The sequence below is a fragment of the Scleropages formosus genome, chromosome 12 (genome assembly GCF_900964775.1).
Source record: "Scleropages formosus chromosome 12, fSclFor1.1, whole genome shotgun sequence".
Classification (NCBI taxonomy): Eukaryota; Metazoa; Chordata; class Actinopteri; order Osteoglossiformes; family Osteoglossidae; genus Scleropages; species Scleropages formosus.
The window spans coordinates 21,050,283-21,073,782 of NC_041817.1; the positions used below are offsets into that span (position 1 = coordinate 21,050,283).

The 23,500-nt window shown below is 42.4% G+C and overlaps 1 protein-coding gene across 4 annotated transcripts; it reads left to right on the forward strand.

Annotated features, from left to right (window-relative positions):
• Positions 1-3,913: 3,913 nt before the first annotated feature.
• Positions 3,914-23,074, forward strand: mospd2 (motile sperm domain containing 2). Of its 4 annotated transcripts, none has more exons than XM_018745632.1 (15): positions 3,914-3,999; positions 4,120-4,180; positions 5,649-5,804; positions 6,982-7,068; positions 7,871-8,025; positions 10,293-10,353; positions 10,850-10,888; positions 10,984-11,108; positions 11,546-11,719; positions 17,110-17,228; positions 19,459-19,549; positions 20,000-20,096; positions 20,943-21,072; positions 22,273-22,375; positions 22,553-23,074. In XM_018745632.1, the coding sequence occupies exons 1-15, from the start codon at positions 3,967-3,969 to the stop codon at positions 22,700-22,702; spliced, it is 1,581 nt and encodes a 526-aa protein (XP_018601148.1). In that variant the 5' UTR covers positions 3,914-3,966; the 3' UTR covers positions 22,703-23,074. The 4 variants fall into 4 exon arrangements, with proteins under 4 accessions (XP_018601148.1, XP_018601156.1, XP_018601173.1 ...); XM_018745640.2 differs by having other exon boundaries at positions 3,934-3,999; positions 4,123-4,180; XM_018745657.1 differs by lacking the exons at positions 3,914-3,999; positions 4,120-4,180 and adding an exon at positions 5,492-5,524.
• The last annotated feature ends 426 nt before the right edge of the window (positions 23,075-23,500 follow it).

Sequence of the window (23,500 nt, forward strand, 5' to 3'; positions counted from 1 at the left end):
AGTGTCACTGGAGCGGGGACAAAGGCAGTCACACGGCGCTTAAATAAACCTCGCCAGAGTAGGACCTTTCCCATTATCACACACAGCTACTGGCGCGAACACAACCACTGCTACCAATACCAGTCCAACACCTTATAATAACTGACTCAAAGGCCCCCATGGAATATTTACCAGAGCATCTTTTATTACCAATTTGTTCCTAAGTCATCATTTTTATCCAGAACACCTGACGCATCGATACAGCGGTGCACTTTTTTCATAGATTCAACCACAGTAGGTGGCAGCGGTTATTCAATCAGCAATATTCGGGTTGCAAGGGTATGTCCTTATGTGCCGTTCAACTGCTAATCCCAGTAAGTGAAAAAGGATGGAGGTCCAATAATTTAAGGCTGTTGCAGATTATAATGCAGAAATAACCTCCTCAGAACCCAAGTGGGGTTTCTCAATCTACTCGTGCAGAAATTACTCATTTCTTCTGCCGGAGGTTCTGTAAGATGCCAGTGGAGTCCAGCCGCTGAAGGGTTGAAGAAGTACATCCCATTGTGAAGTTGCGAGGGCTGGGGAAAGGCACGAACAGCATGGCTTTAGGCTTTTGTTACAAAGACCTGGAATGGCGCGGCGGTGCCAACAGAGGGCATGGTGTCCACGGTCTCCTTCTGGTCTCTAATGTGTCCCTCTCACCTGGTGCCAAGTATCTTTGAACCCCAGTGGTCAGGAGTCGGTCCTGCACACTCGCTGCTCCTCTCCAGTGTCAATGGTTCCTCAAATTCAGATGGAGGAAATTCAGATGGAGTCCTGTCTTCCAGGAGGAGACCCATCCCTTGGCTGGATCCTCCATCCTCTGCTCTGCTCTGCTGAGACTCTCATGACGGGGAGGAGAGAGAGGACGCAGAGGGCAGACAGCTGCCGGAAAAAACAACATCAATTATTTATCCGCATTGGGTCCACAACCGGCCATGTGAACACGTGTGTCGGTGCAGTCATGCATGGGTGAATGTTGCATAGTACAAAAGAGGCGGTGTTGAGTCCTGCCTTGTGGACTTGGCTCAAGGGAAATGGAATTTGCTGAGAGATGTCAGTTTTGGTGATGTGTGCTAACTGGTTATCATGGCTATTTGCTTCAGTTTTCTTAGGTCCATTTGGATAATCTAGGGTTAGGGTTACCAAGTCAAAAGTTTGAGTACACATGCTGGAAACCAACCGCCATGTCTTCCCAGCAGGTCCTAGAGATGTAGGACACTTGTGTTTTGCTTTGCTTTCACTCGTCTGTCCAGCTTGTCCCGTGCAAGTGTGGTACAAGCTGCCATGGCCATGGCTCCCCCTAATGTAGAGCTAATCAGAATCAACTATCCAGATAAAATGTTAGGGAGAGACTCCAGATCAATAACTGCTCCAGCAAGTTCTTCTCAGTCCTGATGGCCTAAGGAGCTGCCTTTGGTTTTGTCCTGCAAAGACGGCTTCTCTAGAATTGAATCGTGTGAGAAAAATTTCCAGCGTGCCTTCATTTGTTGGTTGTAGGAATATTTTTATGTGAGAGAAACACCTCAGTGTGTGTGGATCTTACAACTTTTTATGTTTTGTTTTGTGATGGCAGAGCTGCTGCGTGGACCTGCTTTGGCACGATCTCCAGTCAGTTTACTTTTGATCCCCAGTCACTCTTTTTTGGAGGTGATGTAGCGTGACAGCAAACATCTGAGAGGAGAAGAAAAGAGAGGTCCACCAGGTGCCAGCGACAGTGCGCAGGTGTACCAAACCGGTCTTGTGTGATCTTCTGCTGGGTGAGACACCTGGAGCCCTTGATCTATGGCTCCATCCATACATCTGGAGGGCGGCCGGGTCAGAGCCACCACCTGAACCTTTCAGGACTGACAAAATGATTGCCACCAGTGAACTGGAAAATACGTGTCAGTCCCACTGACTGATGTCTCACCTGGAGTTCTCCTGGAAAATTCTTTTAATCTTTATAAGATTTAGTTTAAAAAGCTCAAAGCCAAGTCTTTCGACTACTTACCAACTTTCAGTGGTAAGAAAAGAATATGTTTATGCATATACTGCATAAACCAATGACTCCAAAATTGAGACGAGGGCTAAATGACGCTCTCTAACACCACCTGCCAAAGGTCACAAGTGGAGGAAAGAACATTCTGGGGTCACTCTACATTTGTGGCTTCCAAGAATTCATATTAATTTGATGGCACTTAACAAAATCCCATATTGGATCTGCTCTAAACATCCCAGTATGGCTTCTGAGCCTAAACAAGAACGGGATACCCAAGGGCGTAAGTCCTTAATGGCCCCAAGCACACGAGAAAGAGTTCCTAGGGTGAGATGTGTCCGTTACCATGGTGACTAGACACAATGCTCCCATGGTGTGATGTTTCTCAGTGTCTAGAACGACTGCTATAATGAGACAGATGCTTCTCTGCAAATCAGATACTCGCAGCAGATGGGGAAGCAGCATGACAGCAACGCAGAGGCCGGAGCTGTGATGTTGCATTGCTGGGAAGCAGCAAGTTACACCTGTTTTTTCCTCACACCTGGAAATATCTAACAGGGATAACAGTGGCAGCAAATGGTGGAACGTACAAGAACCGAGTGTACATCGACTCAATTTTTTTATTTTATTTTTTGATTTGCTATGAGCCATCAATAAACTATTCTAAGGTTACAGTATACAGTATGTCAGCTTTTGTAAGTAAGGTTCTGCCATATTAATGAAAACAGGCCACGCTGTGGTAGAGGGCAAGAAAACATGGTACAAAATGACTAAATGATTTCGCCACGCTGCTTCCCTTCATAACTGCCAAGCGCTCTTTTTCCCTTTGGTAAGTCAGTGAAGCAATGTAAAAGTTTCCGCAAGTTATTACAAGAGGCCTTGTTGTTACCATAAGAAATAAACTTTTTCTGTTCTATTGCAACTGGATGAGTTCTAGTCAAAAACGATGGCAGCTGATTTAATTAATTAAATTGTAACGACCCGCGTTACTGCTTTTTAGGCGGGAAACTTGTTAAATGTAAATAGTTGCATTGTGGGAAAAATGTGACATGTGGGTTTGCAACCACTGGGGGCACTTCTGGAGGAAATGATGGGGTGACCGTGTTTCGGAGGGTGTTGGAAATGAGGAAAGTTGACTGGAAGCACAGGTCTGGGAGGAAATGGGGTCTTTGACTTAGAGTATTATTTTCTTGTGTTTAATAAAATGTCTGAGCTAATACTGTTGCTGTGTCTTTCTTCACCCCCTTTCAGCCTGTGGTGCCACATGCTATGAAATCAAGGAAATTTTATTATGCTTGTTCAATAGGATGGTTTATGTTAGACCACTATGAATGGTTCTCAAATTAAAGAACCAAAAAGATGTAATAGAAGCATTTGAAAATTGTGTTAAATTTGGTTGAATTTCAATCAAGTACGTTTAATTTTGTGTTGTAATAGCTGTATGGGTCAATATTTTCTTGTGAGAAGTGCTTCTCTGGAATACAGATAATCAGATTAAGTTTTCAAGAGATAAAATTACAAAATCAGACTGTGGGCTCCTTCTGCTTTAATCTTCAAGATAAGAGGTTTAAAATTGCCTACTCAAATATTTTCAGCACATTCGAAAATCACGTGCTTGCGAAACTTCTCTCTAGAAGAGGAGGAGTTACATTTCGGTATCTTGTAAACAGATCATAGTCCGTTTTATTGATGGATCAGTAGAGCCAAAATGGCGGTTATCGTAGACAGTTTCTATTTGGTTGACAAAAACAGAAATCACCCACCAACTCAACTGCTTCTGTTTGCCAGAGCCAAAATGTCGACTGTATAGTCTATAGAGTAGTTTCTGTCTGGTAGAGCCAACATGTCAACCGCGGCCTAAAGAATCAGGTTATTAGAGCCAAAATGTCGGCCGCACCGCAAACAGTTTCAAAATCGGCCCTGCTTTGCTCATTTCCATTGACTCAACCCACTGCTTTCACAGTGTGAACATGGCGGATGCTGGACAGCTGGAAGCGGAGCAGGTAGCTAGACTCGAGTCCGACAGTAAAAGAATTAAAAAAGAAAGAAAGTAAGAAAGACTTTAAATCCGCGTTCCCCCAGTTCTTGTTGTTTATTCGCTGTCCGTCGTGTGTCCTTCTCAGCAGGAAGTCGAGAGGAAGGTAGAAGAAACAAGGCAAAGGTTCAGGAACGAGTATGTGCAAGGTAAAGAAAAGAAACTTTAAATGAGACCAGTTAATAAAATTGTTATCCAGTTTATTAAATGTGAGGTCTGTGGATGCAGAAATTGATATAGTATAAAAAAAAAAGGCACATGATGATGAAAGTGACATCCCTGCTGGAACACACACACACCCTTTTTCATCATAGTATCAGAAAGTGTGTGAATCTGATCCTTTGCATTTGCTATCTTTCTTGAACGTTAATGTGTATTATTTGATTTTTATGTTATTTTCCAGACCTCTTGTCCTCATCAGTGTGTTTACCCAGAGACAGGGTCCGGGACACATGGCATCATGACAGATGTGTGTGTGTGTGTGGGGCCATGATTTAAAGGACCTTTGTATCATTGTTGTGCAATTTTTTTTTTTTTTTTTTTAATGTTTAATCTGGTTCTCCTCTTGTCGCTTTGTGTTGGATTGTGTCTTATCTGTATTATCGTAGTTTGTAGTTAACTTTTGGGTTTTTCCCTTCTCGCTCAGACAGGTGGCTGTTACAGTTTTACAGTTAATCCCATAAGTATCGAGTGTAATTCCGTTGTGTCTAAAAACCTCCTGCACTTTCATCTGGTTCTTTTGGCAGCTTTGGGTTGGCTTAGAATTAAAAAAAGTAAAAGGAAGAAAGGAAGAGGCTGCGGATGGTTAAGGACAGACAGTAATATTTCCTGTTTTAGTCCCAGGAGGAGCCCTGCTCTTGTACCTCGTACTGCCAGAAATAAATAGTCTCAGTTGCTCCAGTAAAATGCCACACTTTACACAATACATTGTTGTTATTAGCTTTTGTTTAAGTGATGCCTTTGTCCATGGTGACCTGCAGTCGACTTTACAGTGATTTACCTGTTTTTAAAGTAGGGTGTTCTTACCGGAGTAATTCCAGCCGGAGTGGCCTTTGAACCCAGGACCTTCACTTTTTGCCGGTCCAGCCCAAAGAGGGCGATGCCACCTCCCCCGATACTTTCCGAAAATTGTTGCCCCTTCTTAGTAATTGTTAGTTCTTTAAAAGTTTCAGCCAAGACAGGAATTTGATGATTATTTTTACTTGTAATAACAGTTGAAAAAGAATACCCTGAAAAGGTATCTTTTTGCAACAGGTGGCTGTTACAGTTAATCCCATAATTATTAATTTTATTAATACTACTACCACTAATAACACACACACACATTGTCAGAACCGCTTGTCCCATACGGGGTCGCGAGGAACCGGAGCCTACCTGGCAACACAGGGCGTAAGGCCGGAGAGGGAGGGGACGCACCCAGGACGGGACGCCAGTCCGTCGCAAGGCACTCCAAGCGGGACTCGAACCCCAGACCCACCGGAGAGCAGGACCAGGTCCAACCCACTGCGCCACCGCGCCCCCTTCATCCACTAATAACAATAATAAGAAAAACTTTTCTTTAGTCACAGACCCATACCCTTCTACTTCTAAACCATATGTACTTCCTTATTCAAACAGATTCAACAGACAAGTATGATCCCAGGGATGTGGAAAGACTGGAGAAGGATGACAGCCTGGTGGAAAGCTACCTCACCTGGCGACACTTTGTGGTGGAGGATACCTTGAAGATGATGGACGAAAGCTTGCAGTGGAGAAAAGAGTATGGACTTAATGGTAGGATGATATTCTGTCTCGATGGACGGCGGCATTATTGTTATTGTGTAAGCACTGAAACGTTAGAAGAGGAAGAAGTGTCACATAATGGGACAGTGTAAACTGGTGTTGGATCCTGGGGAAGGATAAACAAAGAAATGTAAAGTGGACTCTTAAACTAACATATTCACTACATTATGATGATGATGATTATTAAACTATCATTAGCCTATATTTAACTGATGTTTGTGTGAAAGGTGACTTAGGCTGTCAGCTTTTGAATGATTTACCCATTTATAGAGCAGGGTATTCTTCGATCAATTCGTGGTAAGTGTCTTGGGCTACAGCAGGAGTCGTTTTTGAACCCAGGACCTTCAGATCACGAGGTGTTAACGCCCACCACTACGGCACCTTCTGTCCCGTAACATAATGCTAAAAATACCTTTTTACAGAGTTCCTTAAACGCATTCCTGTTAACTAAGCACCATCATAGTTGTCAGTAGCGCATATTCGCTTGCTGAGTCATCGTTTGGGGTCGGATCTAAGTTTTTACATATTTTGTGCATGTGAATATTTTATTTTGGCAGCCCTGTAAGAGTATTTAATAATCCAGTGTGACTGCATTCATGAGCACTTTTTTTGTAACGAAATTTTGCAAGTTGTCTCTGTTTGCTTTTCGTCAGTTATTTGCACACGCAGCGAAAACGCAGGATTGCAGCCAGTCGATTGAATTTGCCCTTCGCCGCTTGAAGGAGGCGCTCACCGTTGTTTGTAAGGGGTTCGGTCTTGTTTCAAAGTGCTGCTGCTCGGTTCATTCACTTGTTATTCAGCTAACAGGAGAGCACTTTAAAATGACGAGATGCTTTTCCACTCCAGAAAAGTTCACAATGGGTAGTGAGAGTTAATTTCACTTTAGAACAGCCCTATTTTTCCATCAACATATGATATTTAAAAAAAAAAAAAAACCTTGAGGTTTGTAACAAGGTCCTCGGTTGCTAATATTTTCTGTGTCTTGTATGAATTGATTTGTCGCTGAGCATTGCTTGTGGGTACAGCCATTTGTGAGGTGCACATCATAATTCATAACACACAAGACCTCTGTGTCTGAGTGTGTGAAGGAATCGCTCGCGGTGATTGCCTTTTTTATTTTCTTTTAACTCTCCAATTTTTGTCCAAGTGCTGTGTCTTCTCTCTGCAGACCTCACCGAAGGCAGCATTCCAAAATGGATGTTCGAGACGGGTGCCGTTTACCTCCACGGCTACGATAAGGAAGGCAACAAACTGTGTAGGTTGTCGATGTTGTTTTCTCCTTCTGTTTATTCAGTGCTCTTCCCCTGCTGATCCCTATCTGAGCAGATCAGAGTTCCGCAGAGAGGGGTTGGTTTACCAGTGATTTGTTTCCCTCTTCTCTGGATACTTTTAAATAGACAAAATTATATTATAATATGTAATTTATTTATACATTATAAATTTATAGTTAAATTTAATATATAACATATTATATATTACAATTATATTTATTATACTGTCAAGTTACACTTAGAACACAACATTTTTGGTTTATGTGGACTTTGCTGTCATTATTTTTTATCAGCTATCTAATGTCTTGGTAAATGTGCTACGTGATGATTATTTAAGAGGAAAAAGGTTGTAGGTCACCAGTTATTGAGGTAATAACTGTAATAATCACACAGGGGTATTAGATACGAGCATGTAATGTTACATGTGCTATATATTTTAAGATTGTTTTAAGATTTATCAAAAGACACAAACCAAAGGATATAAATGAAGAATTAACACACTGGGTAAGACCCCTATGCTTCTTGGATCGGCTCTACAGTGCCGTGACCCTCCAGGGGATAAGCGGTTATTGATAATGGATTGATGGAAAACTCTTGATGCAGCATTCTAAGAAATGTTTTAAATTTTTTAAAAATTCGCTGCCTTAAGATATTTTATTTTTTTGGAGAACTAATTTCACTAAGGGCATTGTTACCATAGTGACAAGACCCAGAATGCATTGGAGCTTTCAGTTGTTGGGTTTATGTTTATGGTTCAAATGCCAGTATTCCTTGCTGTCATTCCAGTCTGGTTCAAGGTTAAGCTGCACGTCAAGGACGCAAGGACCTTCTTAGACAAGAAGAAGTATGTGGCTTTCTGGCTGGAGCGCTACTTCAGGCGGGAGCCCGGCATGCCCCTCACAGTCGTGTTCGACATGTCCGAATCCGGCTTCAGCAACATCGTAAGACCCTGAATTTGTCCCTATGTATACATACACACAAACACAGCATGTACATACATGTGCATATGTTAGTCTGGTTAATGTACAGGTCAGCATGTCTTCTATCTCTGAATTTGAACTTAGCTACGTATTCATTTGGTTTGTGTCAGAACAATGGGTTTAAAATCCATAGTGCCTTATGATGAAGTCTCTTATTAGCGTAAACTTATTAATTAAAGTCGTGGTGTGTATTGGGATAGAGTGTATCGCTCAGGCAGCTTGCAGGGGAAGCTCAATCTTGGTTATGCCATTTTCCACCTCCGTAGATTAAAAAAGCTTTAAATCCTTTTGGAGAATCCAACTCAGCTGCTTAATCCTCTCCTTGACTTTCAGTCCCAGCTTCCTATTTGAAATTTACTGTTTGTTTGCTGACTGTGTTCCCCCCCCCCATATAAAAAGTACTTCAGTTATGGGTGAGTGTTCAAAAGTGGTAAAACAATGCATACATGTATAATCCTCATTGCAAATTAGTTTGTTCTTATGTGCTGTTCAATGTGTCCTGCAAATTTATCCCAATGTTAACGTCATTTCCACGATGTAGTGAGACATTTAAACCGATCAATTATTTCAGTAAATTTTAGTGCTTCCTTAATGGCTGTTGAAATTTCCCTGATTTTACATTTGCTTTATATTTACATAAATTTACATTTATGAATTTATTCATTTAGCAGACACTTTTCTCCATATTTACATACAACTCAGAGTAAACACTTATGAATTCGGTAATGGGCAGAGAGAGAGAGAGAGAGCGCTTTAGATACAAACAATTGTCAAAATACCCCTGTTTCACACAAGTGCCTGTTGAACTGAAGGTCAGATAGGAAATATGAAGATCATCACAGATGTTGTGATACAAGGTAATTAGGAAAGGGGACCCATCTCAAATTCTGGGAGGGATTCAGCAGCTCGGAGGGACAGAGGAAGCTAATTTTGGTACTTCAGATCCATGACTGAGAATTGATTTTGGAGCCCTTGTGAGTGGGACCACCAAACAGCCATGGATGGAGGTGAACATCTTGTATATTAAAGAGATTGTTTCAAACATCTTATGTGTTGGATTATTGTACGTTTATCATACTTTAGATTATCACACTTTTTATGTTCAACTGCCTTCGTGCTGCTTCTACTGCTAGTATGATCTTCTGATCTGACAAAAGGAGAAGAAAAACCAAGGCTGTTCAGGGTTATATCGACATGTAAACATGAGCAGATCCTGAGGGGATGCCTGTAGGAACCCTATGATCAAGAGTTAGAGCAGCAAAAACACTCCTGTGTAGCATTAGGCCCACTTCTCGAGAGGAATAAAGGAAATGCAAAGTACACTTAATGGTTTAGAGACTTTTGGGTCAAAGGCCGGTCTCTTAGTGGGTTGAATTTACCTCTGAATGGGAAGTCAAAAGCATGAAATGAAGGGAGGTCTAAAGGGAGGTCTAAATGGACTTCCAGAAGGCTCTCGTGTGTAGTGGATGCCACAGACAGGTGTACTCAAACCCACTTTGCCGTGTGCCCTGCGGCTTCTTCTCCACCGTTTGCTCTCCCACTCATACAGTGCTCAATCCTGCCTTTTTTTTTTTATTTTATATAAAAACTCATTAAAAGGAGACGCTTGAAGGTAACTCCCGTCGAGTTTTTGTTACTCCTCTTGATTCTCGTGTGAGTGTCATGTGCGATCGCACCCCTCCCTTCTCTCTTAAAAATGCAACATCTTTCACACTGGTTACTCTGTCTTTTTTAAAACAGTGTGCTCTTTATCTTGATTTTGTTTGTGTGTCTTTTTCTGAATCTACCGGAATGTGTTAGCCCCGGATCAGTACCCTGCTGTTTGGTGTGTTTTGGTATGCAGTGAAACTTTATTTAAAACTCTCTGAATTTTTCAGATGGAGATCCCTGGTTTTGAAGGGAATTTTCCATGGATTGAATCAGTATGGGGAGTGGATCAGTGACTAAGATTTTATAACATCAAGCAGCTGAGATGATGATAAGGAAAGAGGAGAGTTTAATTTTACTGTTGAATGGTGTTGCTGTACTCATGCTTTTTCGCTCTTTGTTCCTACTAAATGACCATATAGTATTATATTTCTGGGATTGCCAGAAATTGGTTGCATTTTCCACCTTAAAAAGATCTAAAACGTACAGAACATACAACTGTCGACAGGTCAGATGTTTTCTGAGGATTTTCATTTTTACATGAAAAAAGCATGGACATTTTAATTTACTCTTCCCTTTAGGACATGGAGTTTGTGAAGTATATCGTCAGTTGTTTCCGGGTGTATTATCCAAAGATGTTATGTAAGTTTGTGTTTTTGTACAAAACATGTATGGCTGTCTTTTAGTTCATGAGTTTCAATTTTTTTTTTTTTTTTTAACACCATGCAAACCTCAGAAATTAAAAATGTCTGCTTTATGTCATATGAACCAGTTTGAATGTGAACTTCACCAGTAAGACCGACTCACCGTAGGAAGGTTGTACAGTATGCTTGGTTGCTGTGCAGTTGCTGTTGATTTTCACGCAGAGTGAAAACAGGTTGCAGGAGATTATACAGCTCAGATAAAATAGAGTAAGACATTTAATTCAGCACTTTATACTAATATTGAAAAGAGGGTTTGTGGGATGGTGATGTTGTAGATGACAGGGTTAGGAGAAATCAGTAATGATGATTATGATGAGGGTTATAACTGTTCATTTTATATAACAATTTATGATAATAGCATTAATATTAATAACATCTAAACATGTACTCTAAACTGTGTTTCATAAATGTTCTGTTCCAATTTCTCCTTCCAGCCAAGATGGTCATGTATGAGATGCCTTTCATCATGAATGGTGAGTAGGCTGGAGAGGACATAAGACCACTCTTTTGCTTGGCCATGTGCTGCCCTCGCTGCTGATGATGTGTGATTTCCCCCCTCCCATCTCAGCGGCTTGGAAGATTGTCAGGTCGTGGCTGGGCCCAGACGCCATCAGCAAACTGAAGTTTGTCTCAAAGAGTGACATCCAGACATACATTGATGTTGAGCACCTGCCGCCGCACATGGGGGGAACTGTACGTACTTGTGCTTGAGGTTCACACGCTCACTCCTTTCCATATTGATCTGTGTACAGTCCTCCAGGTGTATTGATTCTTCAGTTCAATCAACAAAGTGACACAGCTCTCTGAATAATGGAGCGCAATGAAGAGAAAGCAATGAGACAATAAATACAGAAGGAGGTTTGCTAACGTACCATAATAAGCCATCTGGCAACTGAGGAAACGAAAACAAAAACTCCCAGACTGAAGAATTGGGAGAAGAATAAACTCCTGATACTTGGCTTTAAAACTTTGTCAGTGTCTCTCTTGATTTAATGGGCAAGACAGACATTGTCAGATTGGGGGAGGAGTAGACAGTAAAGTGCTGAGAATTTGTATTTGGAGAAGCAACATTTGCACACGTTTGTTCGTACATGGTCCTCCCTCATTGGGGTGCTCTGCGTGTGTTCCAGGACCCCTTCAGATATAGCTACCCCCCTCTTCTCGATGACGACTTCCAAAGCCCGATCTCTGAGAATGGTGGACTGCTCAGCGAGGATGAGAACGAGAGCAAGGATGGCGAAACGGAGCCCAGCAGCCCCTTGGAGTTGAGCTGTAACATTGAGGCAACATGCAAGCCCAGGAAGGTACGGGCTCTCATTTTGTTTTTGTTGTTACTGTTATTATTATTCATTACTATTGGCGGCTTAGCAAAAACCACAGACTTTTTACCCCTTTTACATTATATCGCTGTATGTTTTCCTGGTGCAGTTTAGGTTAAGTACTTTTCTCAAGTGCACTGGCGCAGGCCCCCTTTTGGAACTTGAACCTGCAGTTTCAAGGTTGAAAGCCGAGGGCCTATTTTCCTGTGACCTGTGCAGCTGCTATCCATATTTCCCCTGATGCTCATCACAGTCTGTACACACACACACAGTCCTGGCAGAAAAAGTTTCTGTGTTTCGTGAACATTTAGACATCGAACCAGTAGGTAGAAGTCCTTGAATAAAAGCTTAGATGTCAGGTCCTCCAGAGGGACTCTGAATTGGGAAGCAGCAACATGTCAATTTGGCCTCGGGTTAAGCTTGGCGCCGTTGTCAAGGTGACTCTTGCTGCTGTCTTCCTCTTGATAATCCGCCAAAGCGTACCATTGCATCGGAGCCTGGCTTCTGTCTAGCGTGGTGATAACTCATGGATTCTGGTCATCACATTCACACCTCACCTTCTGAAGGCTTTAGGCCGGCAGTTCTTAACCTTTTCTATGCCATGAGCCCCTTTAAAAACTTAATGAAAGTTAAGGATGCCGCCAAAAAAAAAAATTTCCATATATAAAGTTGGTGAAAAAATTGCACCCAGTTTACCTCACTCAAACTTCATATAGAATGACATTGTAGAGGGTAATAGTGTAGTAATATTTCATTCTATGTTTAGTTCTTGCTCCAAACCTCGCTGATCCCGTGAGTCCCCTTAAAAGGGACTTAACTGTATTCTTTTGGTCTTGGCTCTGCTATTTACCTTTGACCTTGTTGTACACCCAGATTTTTCAGAGGTGGTCATCTGTGTATTGCACAGCCCCTAACCCTCAACCCTGCCTTCAGTGAGGCACCTCAACTTTTACCCCCCCCCCCCATCACCAGAGGTCTTGAACACACCATCCTCCTACTGCCCCATCCAGTCAGTAGACGCATGTTGCTTGGCTGCAGTGGGACCGTTTGAATCTTATGTTTGGCAAAATCTATGGAGGTTCTGTGCACTGACAGATGGGAGGATTTTGAAGCCGACTACAATGCAAATAAATAAATAAATAAAAATAGATGCATTAATTAAAAAGTAACCATGACAGTAATATGACTCCCGTAGTTGGTACAGATTCATAAGAGCTGAAGTTACTTTCATTTTTCTACCTGTGAATGTTATTGATATTGTTTCTAATTAATTTAAACTATTTCATGTGTCATTTCATTTTTTTAGTGGATATAAGTGAAAGTGGAAGGAACCCCCCTCCTTGATAATTATCTCACATCAATAGTGGCAAATCAATGTTTGATGCTCCTGCAGAGCGAGCACTTTCCCCTCCGCCCCTCTTTACCGCAGTAACGAGTCACATGCAGAGCCTTCAGGCTCTTTGTACCTGTACGGCTGTCGGTCTTTCCCACGGTCGCAGCGAGACACCCGCAGAGAATGCCGGCAACTCTGGTGCGCTTCGGTTAAACACAAATCTCTAACCACTGAGAGCGCCAAGTGAATGTCCTCACCGATCAATTCTCGTCAACTCAAGAGTACTCACTAACCCTAACTTTAATACGCGGTAACTGTTCAATGTGAAGTAAAGGAAGTTAAAACACTTCATCAGTTTGATGTCTTATTTACAGATATAGCAACCAGTCCATAGTTTGGGCTGAATCATGGCTGGAAGGTTTGACCAGGTTAAATTTAGTTAAGGTCACAGATTCCCTTGAAAACCCAAGTCCTTCTAATTTGATTTTTATAAGAGACATGTTTGTGTATACTATGTACATAAGTCCATTTCCCAAGTGCTCCGAATAATTAGTTGGAAATGATGACGTGGCAAGAATTTGAACTTGCAGGTTGAAACTCCTCACTGATTCCCACGTCCATGAAGAACCCAACATTCTCAATAGACACATTTGGATTGTTGTTCTCATAGTTTTCTGCAGATGTAATCTGAGTTCCTGTGTGTGTGTTACAGCATGTATTTACCTTTATTTAGCTCACACCTTTGTCCAAGGATTATTATTGTAGATAATGTGCTTTATAGTAATTCACTTATTTTACACCATTGTAAGTTTGTACTGTATCAATTCAGGGTAAGTACCTAGTGAAGCTATGGCAAAAGAACTGGGAACCTTTAGTTTACAAGGTGACAGCTCTTACCACTATCCCACCCATTGTCCCCAGTATTGTCGTCATCAGCCATTTACACTTTATTTGGATACACCACATACGTATGATCCGGATTTACACCAAATCGAATTAGTGAGGAATTGAGTCATTGAACAATTGAGGACTGCATATGCAAGTGCTATGTTACTTGATTTAACTTTATCTTTAAATAAATGAAAAATATGGAAATAAGAAATAAATTAGGAATTAAAATAAATAGCTGTTTAAAAATTTCAAGCAATGTTAAAATGTGACTGGTGCAGATATCGACCAATTGCTTCTGTCTGTTCAGCCCTGTGAAGAAACATCAGAACTGGTTGTTGGCACATTGAGCTCCAGTGCTCAGGCTGATGAGATCGCAAATCAGTCGCGCGCAATAAATGAGGGAAGCAACTGGTGCTGGAGCAGTAATTTTAGTTTCACTTGTTGGATTAATAATCGTTCCTGGCAAAGAAATATAATGAGCAAGAGCAGCAAATTTGTAGAACTTCGTCATCGTCTCCATACACTCACTCCATACGCTGTCATTTTTTAGGTACACTTTACTAGTACCATGTGGGAACTAGTATCTTTCTTTTGCTGATAGAACAGCATGAATTCAGCAACAAATCACTTCCAAACACATTCCATAGGATTCTTGGCTCTTAACTGGTTTGACAGCTTCACACCCTTTCCTCAAATTTTTTTAATCACATTTATTCTGATAAAATTGTGTTCCACCTCATCCCAAAAATGTGCAGGTAACTGGAAAGATGTGAAAGCAGTGTCATGGTTGTGGAACCTTCTTGAGATGTTTGCTTTGTGGGATGGCATGTTATCCTGCTGAAAGAATTAAGTTGAAGAGGATTAAACTGACCAAGAAAGGACTCACCTGGTCATCAGCAATGTTTCAGTACTTTATGGCATTCAAACTATGGGGGGAAAAAAAAAAACCTAATGTGTTCTGAGAAAAGTCCCCACACCATTACCCAACCATGACAACTAGTGTGTATAGTTGGCACCGACCATGATGGCTCCATGGATTCATTGTTTTGATGCCAAATACTCACCTTGCCATCACATGTCTGAGCGGAAATTGGGATTTGTTAGACCAGGCAGTGTTTTTCCACTCTTTTTTCCATTCTTCAGTTGTCCAGTTTTAAGGACTGTATGTCTACTGGTACCTCATCTTGTTGTTCTGCACTCAGAGGAGATGAATCACTCATGGTCTTCTGCTGCTGCAGCCCATCTGCTTCAAGGCTCAATGAGTTGTGCTTTCAGGGATGCCTTTCTGCCCACCACTCTTGTACTGAGCTGTTATTTTTACAGTTGTGGCTTTCCTGTTACGTTTAATGAGTCTCATTAACAAGGTTTTTTCCCCCACACACGTGCCCCTTAGCAGATTTTTTTTTTTTTATCGCACTATACTCTATAAATTCTTTACACAGTACTGTGTAAAAGCCCCTGGAGAGGGGGTGGCTATTTCTGAGCACCAACGTTTCTGCCACATTCAAAGTCAGTTTGGGTACAGTAGAGTAACTAGACTACTTCAACATAACTGCCTTCTTTATATATTGAATCACAACCATGCAACTCAGTACTTGTGGAGGGTGAGCTGAAAAGGCGCTACAGAAGTCTGCGATGCATGTGTTTGCAGTACATTTGTTTTTCTGAATTTTTGCTTGGCTGATTATTGTTCTCAGATCACAAGCCTGAAGCTCCAGGCTGCAGTCTCAGGGTCATACGGCAATCCTGTGGTCTGGAAGAATAGGAAGTACAAGGAAACCTCCTTGAGGTGATAGCATATGAGAAGTGGATGGGCAGCCACGTGACTGTAAACAAAGTCTCAGTTGCCATGGTTTCCAATTGTCTATATAAATCCCTGGTCCACAGTGAGGGAGGTGTTGATCAGTAGGTTATAGGGGCTGATTGTAAAGGTTATAGCAAGATGTTTCCCTCAGACATGTTGGAAGTGGGTCAAGATATGGGTAGGTGTCCACAGTGCCTTCCAGCAACCTTAAATGACACAGGGGCATCTTAGATTCTCAGCTTGGAGTAGGAATCAGGAACAATCACATGATGTCACTTGATGATTCAAGATCCATTTCACCCGCTTCTGTGGTGGTAAGAGAGCTTATCCTTGAACAGTATGAGATGACACTGTTGTGTCTGATCTGAGAGTAGAAACTGATGGGGGATGTTGGTTTGCACTATTAGTTATGGACTCTAACCTGATACCTAAGAGCAGTTTCTTTCTGCAAAAACCATCGCTGACATGCTGTTTTAAGTTTTCTTCTGGGTGGGGATTCCGGAGGAAGTCCTCACTCATCAAGACATATTGATATCAGGAGTTGCAACTCTTCAATCTCATGTGGTCCTCTGGCCGATGGAGCTTTGGTTTTCATTCTCGCTTTCCTCTCATTAGGGTGGGATGGAGCCATTTTGACCAAGTAGTCCTGGCTGGTGTGTGGATGTGAATGAATGTGGCAAGATGGGGAGTGAACATATCAACAACTGTACCTAGTTACTGTAAACACACACTTGCACCTGGTTACCATACCTCCCACATGTGCTTAAGTGAAGTTTACAGTCTTTGCTGCTTTTTTTGACTTCTTTTTTTACAGACTGTAGTTCTGTCCTTGGATCTTACAAATAAAGCCTACATCTAAATTAATTAAATCTGAGTCCAAACGTCACCCTGTGTGAAGAATCAGACATGTGTCAGTGTGTGTCTGTGATCTTATCTGAGAGTCAGAGGTCTCTGGGTTCTGTATTCCTCTCTTTCACTTTGCCTGTTCAGTGGTCAGGATTTTCCCAGAAACAGTGCTGTTTTTGCTTGTCGTTGTCTTATTTTCTCTTTTCAAATCAGCTTCCCTAAGCTGGGCTCTCTCTATGAAGCATCAAGCTTTTAGTGTATTGCAGCCTAGAGGGGTACATGACACGACAATATACACTTAATACAAGTGTCATTCATAGCGGGTAAGAACACAACATACGCGACACAATGAGGTCAAAAGCCTGTGTTGCAAATAGGGTCTACACTTGGCAACCGCTCCCTCCCTTTTGAGAATGTCTTTGGGATGTGTGAGGAAACCTGAGCACCCAGAGGAAACCCACATGAACACCCCTTTGCAAGCTCCTCTTGTGGTCTCTCCAGGTGAACTTTGTGGAGGAGAATGCGAAGTTGGAGGAAGCTGACAAAATCGATGGAGCCAACGGGAGCAGAAGCACCAGGAGACCATCGACCACCTTCAAGGGCCCGTTACTTCACATCAGGTACATTGCTTTTAATTACATGCCTTCATTAATAGACATGGGGATCAGTAAGCATTGCTGAGGCCTCATCCCCATTTGGCTTGTAAAACTTCTTATTATTGTGCAGATAGTTTATTAATATAGTTTGACACAGAACAACATGTAGGTGAAAGTTGAATCAATAAAATGTAGTTGTTTTATTTAGTAGCTACAGAGCGTGTGGTTTCATTTTGTACTTAACTTTGCCACATAATTTCCCTCAGTGCTGGTGTGTGTAAGTGACGTTGTGCAACAGTATAAGAAAATCATCACCGGATCTGCCAGGTCGGTAAAAAAAAAAAAAGAACCAGAAAGTCAGCTTGCACATGTGGTAGGTTTACCGTCAGTGGGGTGACGGAGTAGCTGTGATAGGTGGCGGCCACATTCTTCGCATGACACCTGAAATGATACCAGGGACATGGTGGCGGAAATTTGGAACGTGGCTCCAATTTTTTTGAAAAAATATATAAAAAAAAAAAAAAAAAAAAACCCACACAGTTCTGCTTATTATGCCCCTCATCATACTGGGAGAATCCTAATTTCAGACTCAAATGTGTGTTAAATCCAAAATAAGTGATATTTGAAGGTTTAAGATCTGCAATCTGTGTTTGTGAAGCGCTCTTGCTCAGCACGAACACGTTCCTTCCCTGTTAGTTGTCCTGAATTGGCCTTTTGGGGAAGTAGCACACGAGGAAGCCTTGGTGGGGCACTTTGCTTTGCCTGGCGCGTCGCCTGCCGTTGCCGCAATAATCACCGGTTCTCCGCGTGCGAGAGCTAAACGGTTATTTTCCTAACTCTTGCACAGAAATCGCAAACAGACAGATTTTGTGAGGTCAGGTGTGAGGACTCTTGCATCTTGAGATGAGTGCAGTTATAATTTTTGAATTTTTCTTCTAAATTTTCTGTTTTCTCAGGGGAAATTGCCCGGGAAAATATCTTTTCCAGAGTGTTCCGTGTAGCCACGAGCCGGTGAATATGAGAGACACTTTGTTGCCGGAAACGAAGGCAATAGTTTCTTTTTATCTATATATGTGTATGTGTATATATATGTAATTTTGATTAACAACAGAACAGGGTCACAACAACACTTACAGACTCTGTACTATGATAAAACTCCTTGGAATTATGATATGGGTTACATCAGTTATATTTTCCTTCTGTTGATGTAAAGCACTCATTGTATTTTTCTCTGAGATGTGCGTCACTTTGGAGAAAAGCCACTGCTAAATTAATAAATGCGGATGTTTGTACTTACCCTGAAATGCTACGGTAAAAAATGCACCCATTCATACGGCTAGGTAATCAGTGGAAGTGTCTTAGCATTGAAAGTTACTTTCAAAAAAAGTATCAGCTGAAGGAAAGGGGTTCGTTTACATTTATTTATTTAGCCGACACTTTTTTCCAACGCGACATACAGTGTTCAGCTACGTCACAATTATTTACCCATTTATACAGCTGGGTAATTTTACTGGAGCAGTTTAGGGTAAGTACCTTGCTCAAGGGTACTACAGCTGGAGGTGGGATTCGAACCTGTGACTCTTGGGTCTAAAGCCTGCAGCTCTAACCACTACATTACCAGCTGCGTGGGTACTGAGAATATGCAGCACACTAAGACTGAGCTGCTGGGGCTTTTTGGCAAATCTCAGTAAGTTCGAATTTATGTCTGTGTGAAATGTTTGATGAAACTCATCCAACGAATTCTGGTAATTCACCTTAATTGAACCCTGTGTGTAGGTAGCAGTCAGAGATGGGTGTACGAGCCTGTGGACCAGTGGACTCGTTCCTAGACTCCTCTTAATTTTAGCTCGCGTTGTGTTCACCCACAACTCTAGAAGTCTGTCTGTTCCCTTTTTCAAAACCAGCGGGTTTTCATATCTTAAGGCCATCGGTGGTCCGGGTCGAGAGTCGCTGGAATTAATCCAAGGCATGTGATCTGTTTGGGGTTTTTTTTTTTTTCTTCTTTTTTTCTTTTATGCTTTTGTGTGGAAGTGAAAGCCGTCTTAATGATTGCACTGTTTCCAGAAATAATGCAGTATGATAAATGAAAGGTTATCTAAACCCAGATGTATTACTTAGAAGTGAGGAGGAAGCGAGCAGCTAGAAATGAGTGGAACTACATGAAAGGGTGATGTCATGGTTTCTGCACGTCATTCGCAGCGCTTTCCCACGTGTGACGTCGCACAGTAACAGGGTTGACCGAACTCTCTTTCAGTCCCGCTGAGGAGCTCTGCTTCGAACCAAAGGACAAGAGGAAATGCCTGATCACCCTCAACAACGTGACCAAAAATCCTGTGGCTTTCAAGGTCTGTGTGTGTGTGCGTGCGGGCGGGTGGGTGGGTGGGGGTGTTTCCTGTCCCTTCTCCACACTCCTGGGATTCATAACCAGTCTAACCTACAAATGACAAGCTTATTACAAATTACGGGCTGTGTAATTTCATTGCGGTGCTTTATATCACACACCTGCTGCGTTTTCAGTGTACTTTACCACGCTTTTGTGGTAAGTACTACAGACACTTCTACAAGATCCAGCAGAAAATAGGATTTCATCTCACACATGCGTGGTCCAGAAGACCATATTTGCCCCCCTGCCCATACCTGTGTATATACCTACAGAAATCTCCTTAATGGGTTTCGCTCTTACAATCTGAACACTGATTGATGGCTGATTGATTGATTGGTGAACTCAGATTAACCACAGTGACAAACCGATGTCAGTTATTTGCCGTATTTCTTATTATTTCTGTGTCTCGAAGGTGCGAACAACGGCACCGGAAAAGTACCGAGTGAAGCCCAGCAGCTCGAGTTGCGAGCCCGGAGCGTCCATAAACATCGTGGTGTCTCTGCACGGAGGTACTCGTGCACGCTCCAATCTTATTGCTTTTTGACGTTGTAAAACGGAACGCAGAACTTCAGAGTGTAACCGGCCCAGTCGATTAACTTCTCGACGTGCCGACTAAGTCTAGCTTCCTTTTCCAAGCCGTGCGTATTTTAGGAGTGGTAATACCGGTCATCTTTTATTGGCCACAAAACCTGCCTGTCGGAAACCTAAAGGACAGTTAATAAACCCTTACTTCTAGAACAGTTCTACAATGCTCGTAACAAAAGTCCACTTTGTCAACCAATAAGAGACCAGGTTACTAAAATTCCATTTTAGACGTGATTGTAATCTAAGACACACACACACACACACACACACACACACACACATTTTCAGAACCGCTTGTCCCATACGGGGTCACGGGGAACCGGAGCCTACCTGGCAACACAGGGCGTAAGGCCGGAGGGGGAGGGGACACACCCAGGACGGGACGCCAGTCCGCCGCAAGGCACCCCAAGCGGGATTCGAACCCCAGACCCACTGGAGAGCAGGACTGTGGTCCAACCCACTGCGCCACCGCACCCCCTATTCAATCTAAGACACATTCTTTGTAAATATGATTAACTTTTTCCTGAATTTTTTTTTTTCTTTTCACTTCCTTTGATCGGTTAATATTCCAAGAGCTATAAATTTTTTTTCCAGTTTTGTTGACTACTGACACAGTCAGGGCTTTTAAAGGGCTCCCCATTGAATACCTGGCTATGATTGGCTCAACTATCAACTGTCTGTTTTTTGATTGGCTGTATGCTGCGTCTGCTCTGCTTTTATTGGCTATTCTGTGTTTTCGATGTTTGTTGATTGGCTTCATTTTGCTGCAGGCTCCCAGGCTTCTCTTCAGGACCGGTTTCTGGTCATGGCTGCGGAGATGGAGCAGAATGCCGGAGCTGGTCCTCCAGACCTAGCACAGTTTTGGAAGGAAATTCCAAAAGCCAGGATAATGGAGCACAGGTGAAGTAATAGTTACAATCAGTTAACAACAGTTATCAGATTACGATGTTTCAACAGCGCGTCAGAAACATCGTGTTTGTTATCATTGTATTGTTTACCTGATGTATTCTTCCAAACAAGAATATTGTTTATTTATTCAGTCTGTTTCAGAAGAATAGCACAGGTTTATGGATTCACCAGCATCTGTACTCCTGGGTCTTGAACCAAAAACATTTATTACAAATCCATAACTGTCCTTATCCACTGTGCTACTACACGCACACACCAATTTAGATGAAGTACATTGCTCAGGGCTGGGAGCAGGGATTCAAACCAAATTCCTTAGATTTCAAGTTCTAACCACTGCACTGCTCAATACGCCAGTATATACATTTTACACGCTTTTTGTAGGCCTATGTACAATTCCTGCGCTTCTCTGTTACGTTATCAAGCTCAATTCCAGCCTGTTGCATTAGCAGAGACCCATAAGCGTACAGTAGTAATTCCAAATCCGAGTTTTTGTCTTCAAACAGTTTTGTCTGTACCTGGTAGCTCAGAGGGAGGCGGGTGTCACAGGAAATGAATCCAAGTGCCAGTTCCTGGCTGATGTCACTGTGTCACTTGCAAATGCTCCTGGTGATCACGACCCTTTCTGACAGTAGGTTCGCTCACATCTCCATGAGATGTTTCTTGTGCAGGATCGCTAACGAAATGAGCAGTTTGGTGGTGTGTATCTGCACATTTCTTTTCTGTGACAGAGGAAGTTTAACACTTCATATTCTTTCATTAAAGTGGTGCATAGCTATGCGACACGAACCCAGTCCGTGTCTAGTTTGCTCGTTTCCTTTCTGTCCGTGTGGTTTTCCTCCAGGTGCTCTGGTTTCCTCCCACAGTCCAAAGATATTTGTTTCAGGTGAACTGGTGATTCTACCCTGGCCTTACTGTGTGTCTGTGTGGGTGGGTCTCTTTGTCCTGTGATGGACTGGAGTCCTATCCATGGTGTACCCAGCGTCACGCAGTATGCATCAGTGATAGGCTGTGGACCACCTTGACTGGCAGGGATGGATGGATGGATGGATGGATGGATGGATGGATGGATGGATGGACGGATGGATGGACAGAACTTGTGCTACTAATGGAATCCATGCTGTGACCGATGAGTAATTAGTTTGTCATTTGACTTCTCCCCCTTTGACATCACTTTTTATTTCCATCCCTCAGGATGCGATGTCATGTTTTTGAGAGCAGCAAACCCACTTTGAGCCCTTTGATCAACAGCTCTCCAGCAACAGAGATGAACAGTCATCAGGACCTGCAGAGCATGGTGAGTTCTGACAGTACATGCAGATCTGCGTTCTGACCTCATTCGAGAAGTTATGTTCTACAGAGGAAGGATTGAATCCCAACATGAACAAGAACAATGTGAACACAACACACCTGAAGAAATGTAATGTATTGGCCATTGTGACTCATGACCAGGACAAATGGTTGTTTCTTCCAGATTATGCAGGTCATGGCCAGCAACTCCCGGCTGGAGCAGAAACTCAACCAGTGCCTGTGGACCCAGAAGGTCCTGATGTTCCTCCTTTCTGTCTTCATGGCACTGAGCTTCGGGTTCTCCCTGTTGTATGCCAGACAAAGGATTTTTTAACTGATCGCTGCCCCTCTGTCCAGAATGCAGACTTCTAAAGCCTGCTAACCCAGTAAGACCCTCACATGTGACATAAGGACTAAACCTAAGCACTGGCTCCCCCAGCCTTGGGGTTGGGGGGGGTTGAGACATGAAGAAAGATGGGATTTAAGGCACAGTAAGACAGCCAGTTGCACCAGTGTTGGTGTTTCAGAGTCTCGTGCTCTCGTTGTGAGTCCAACGGACGCTCAGGACTTTAAAAAAAAAAAAAAAAAAAGTATTTTTTAATACCTGAAATTATTAAAGATGCCGCTATTTATTATCATAACTACTAATTAGAAAAAAATAGCCATGTAATTAATTTACTTTGAATATATGTACAGTGTTTGCTTATCAAGGGTAATAAATGACATTTTGATTATATTGGCCTGCAGTCATTTTTGTGTACATTTGTTTTATTATAAGGGCAACTTTAATTTTGGTTTTGATGCTTCTTGGAAGTGTGCTCATTCAACTCGAACCTGTTACTATTAAAAACTAACGAAGTGGGGATTTAAAAAGCACAGAGACGCGCCGATGTTTCCAAATGCTTGCACTCTGCCGTGCCACCGAACCTACAGTGGGTCGTTGGGTGTGTTTGTCGCCATTTTTCTTTAACGTCACATCAGGTTTCATCTCACAGAAGGCTGCTGGGGAGACAACACACAGACGGGTGCGTGACGTGTCGCATGCCCTTCTCGCTGACCTCGCTGAGATTTACCGTGATTTCCGAGCTTGAATTCCTGGGTTTCACAGTGTAGGCTGCAATTGGCCAATGCG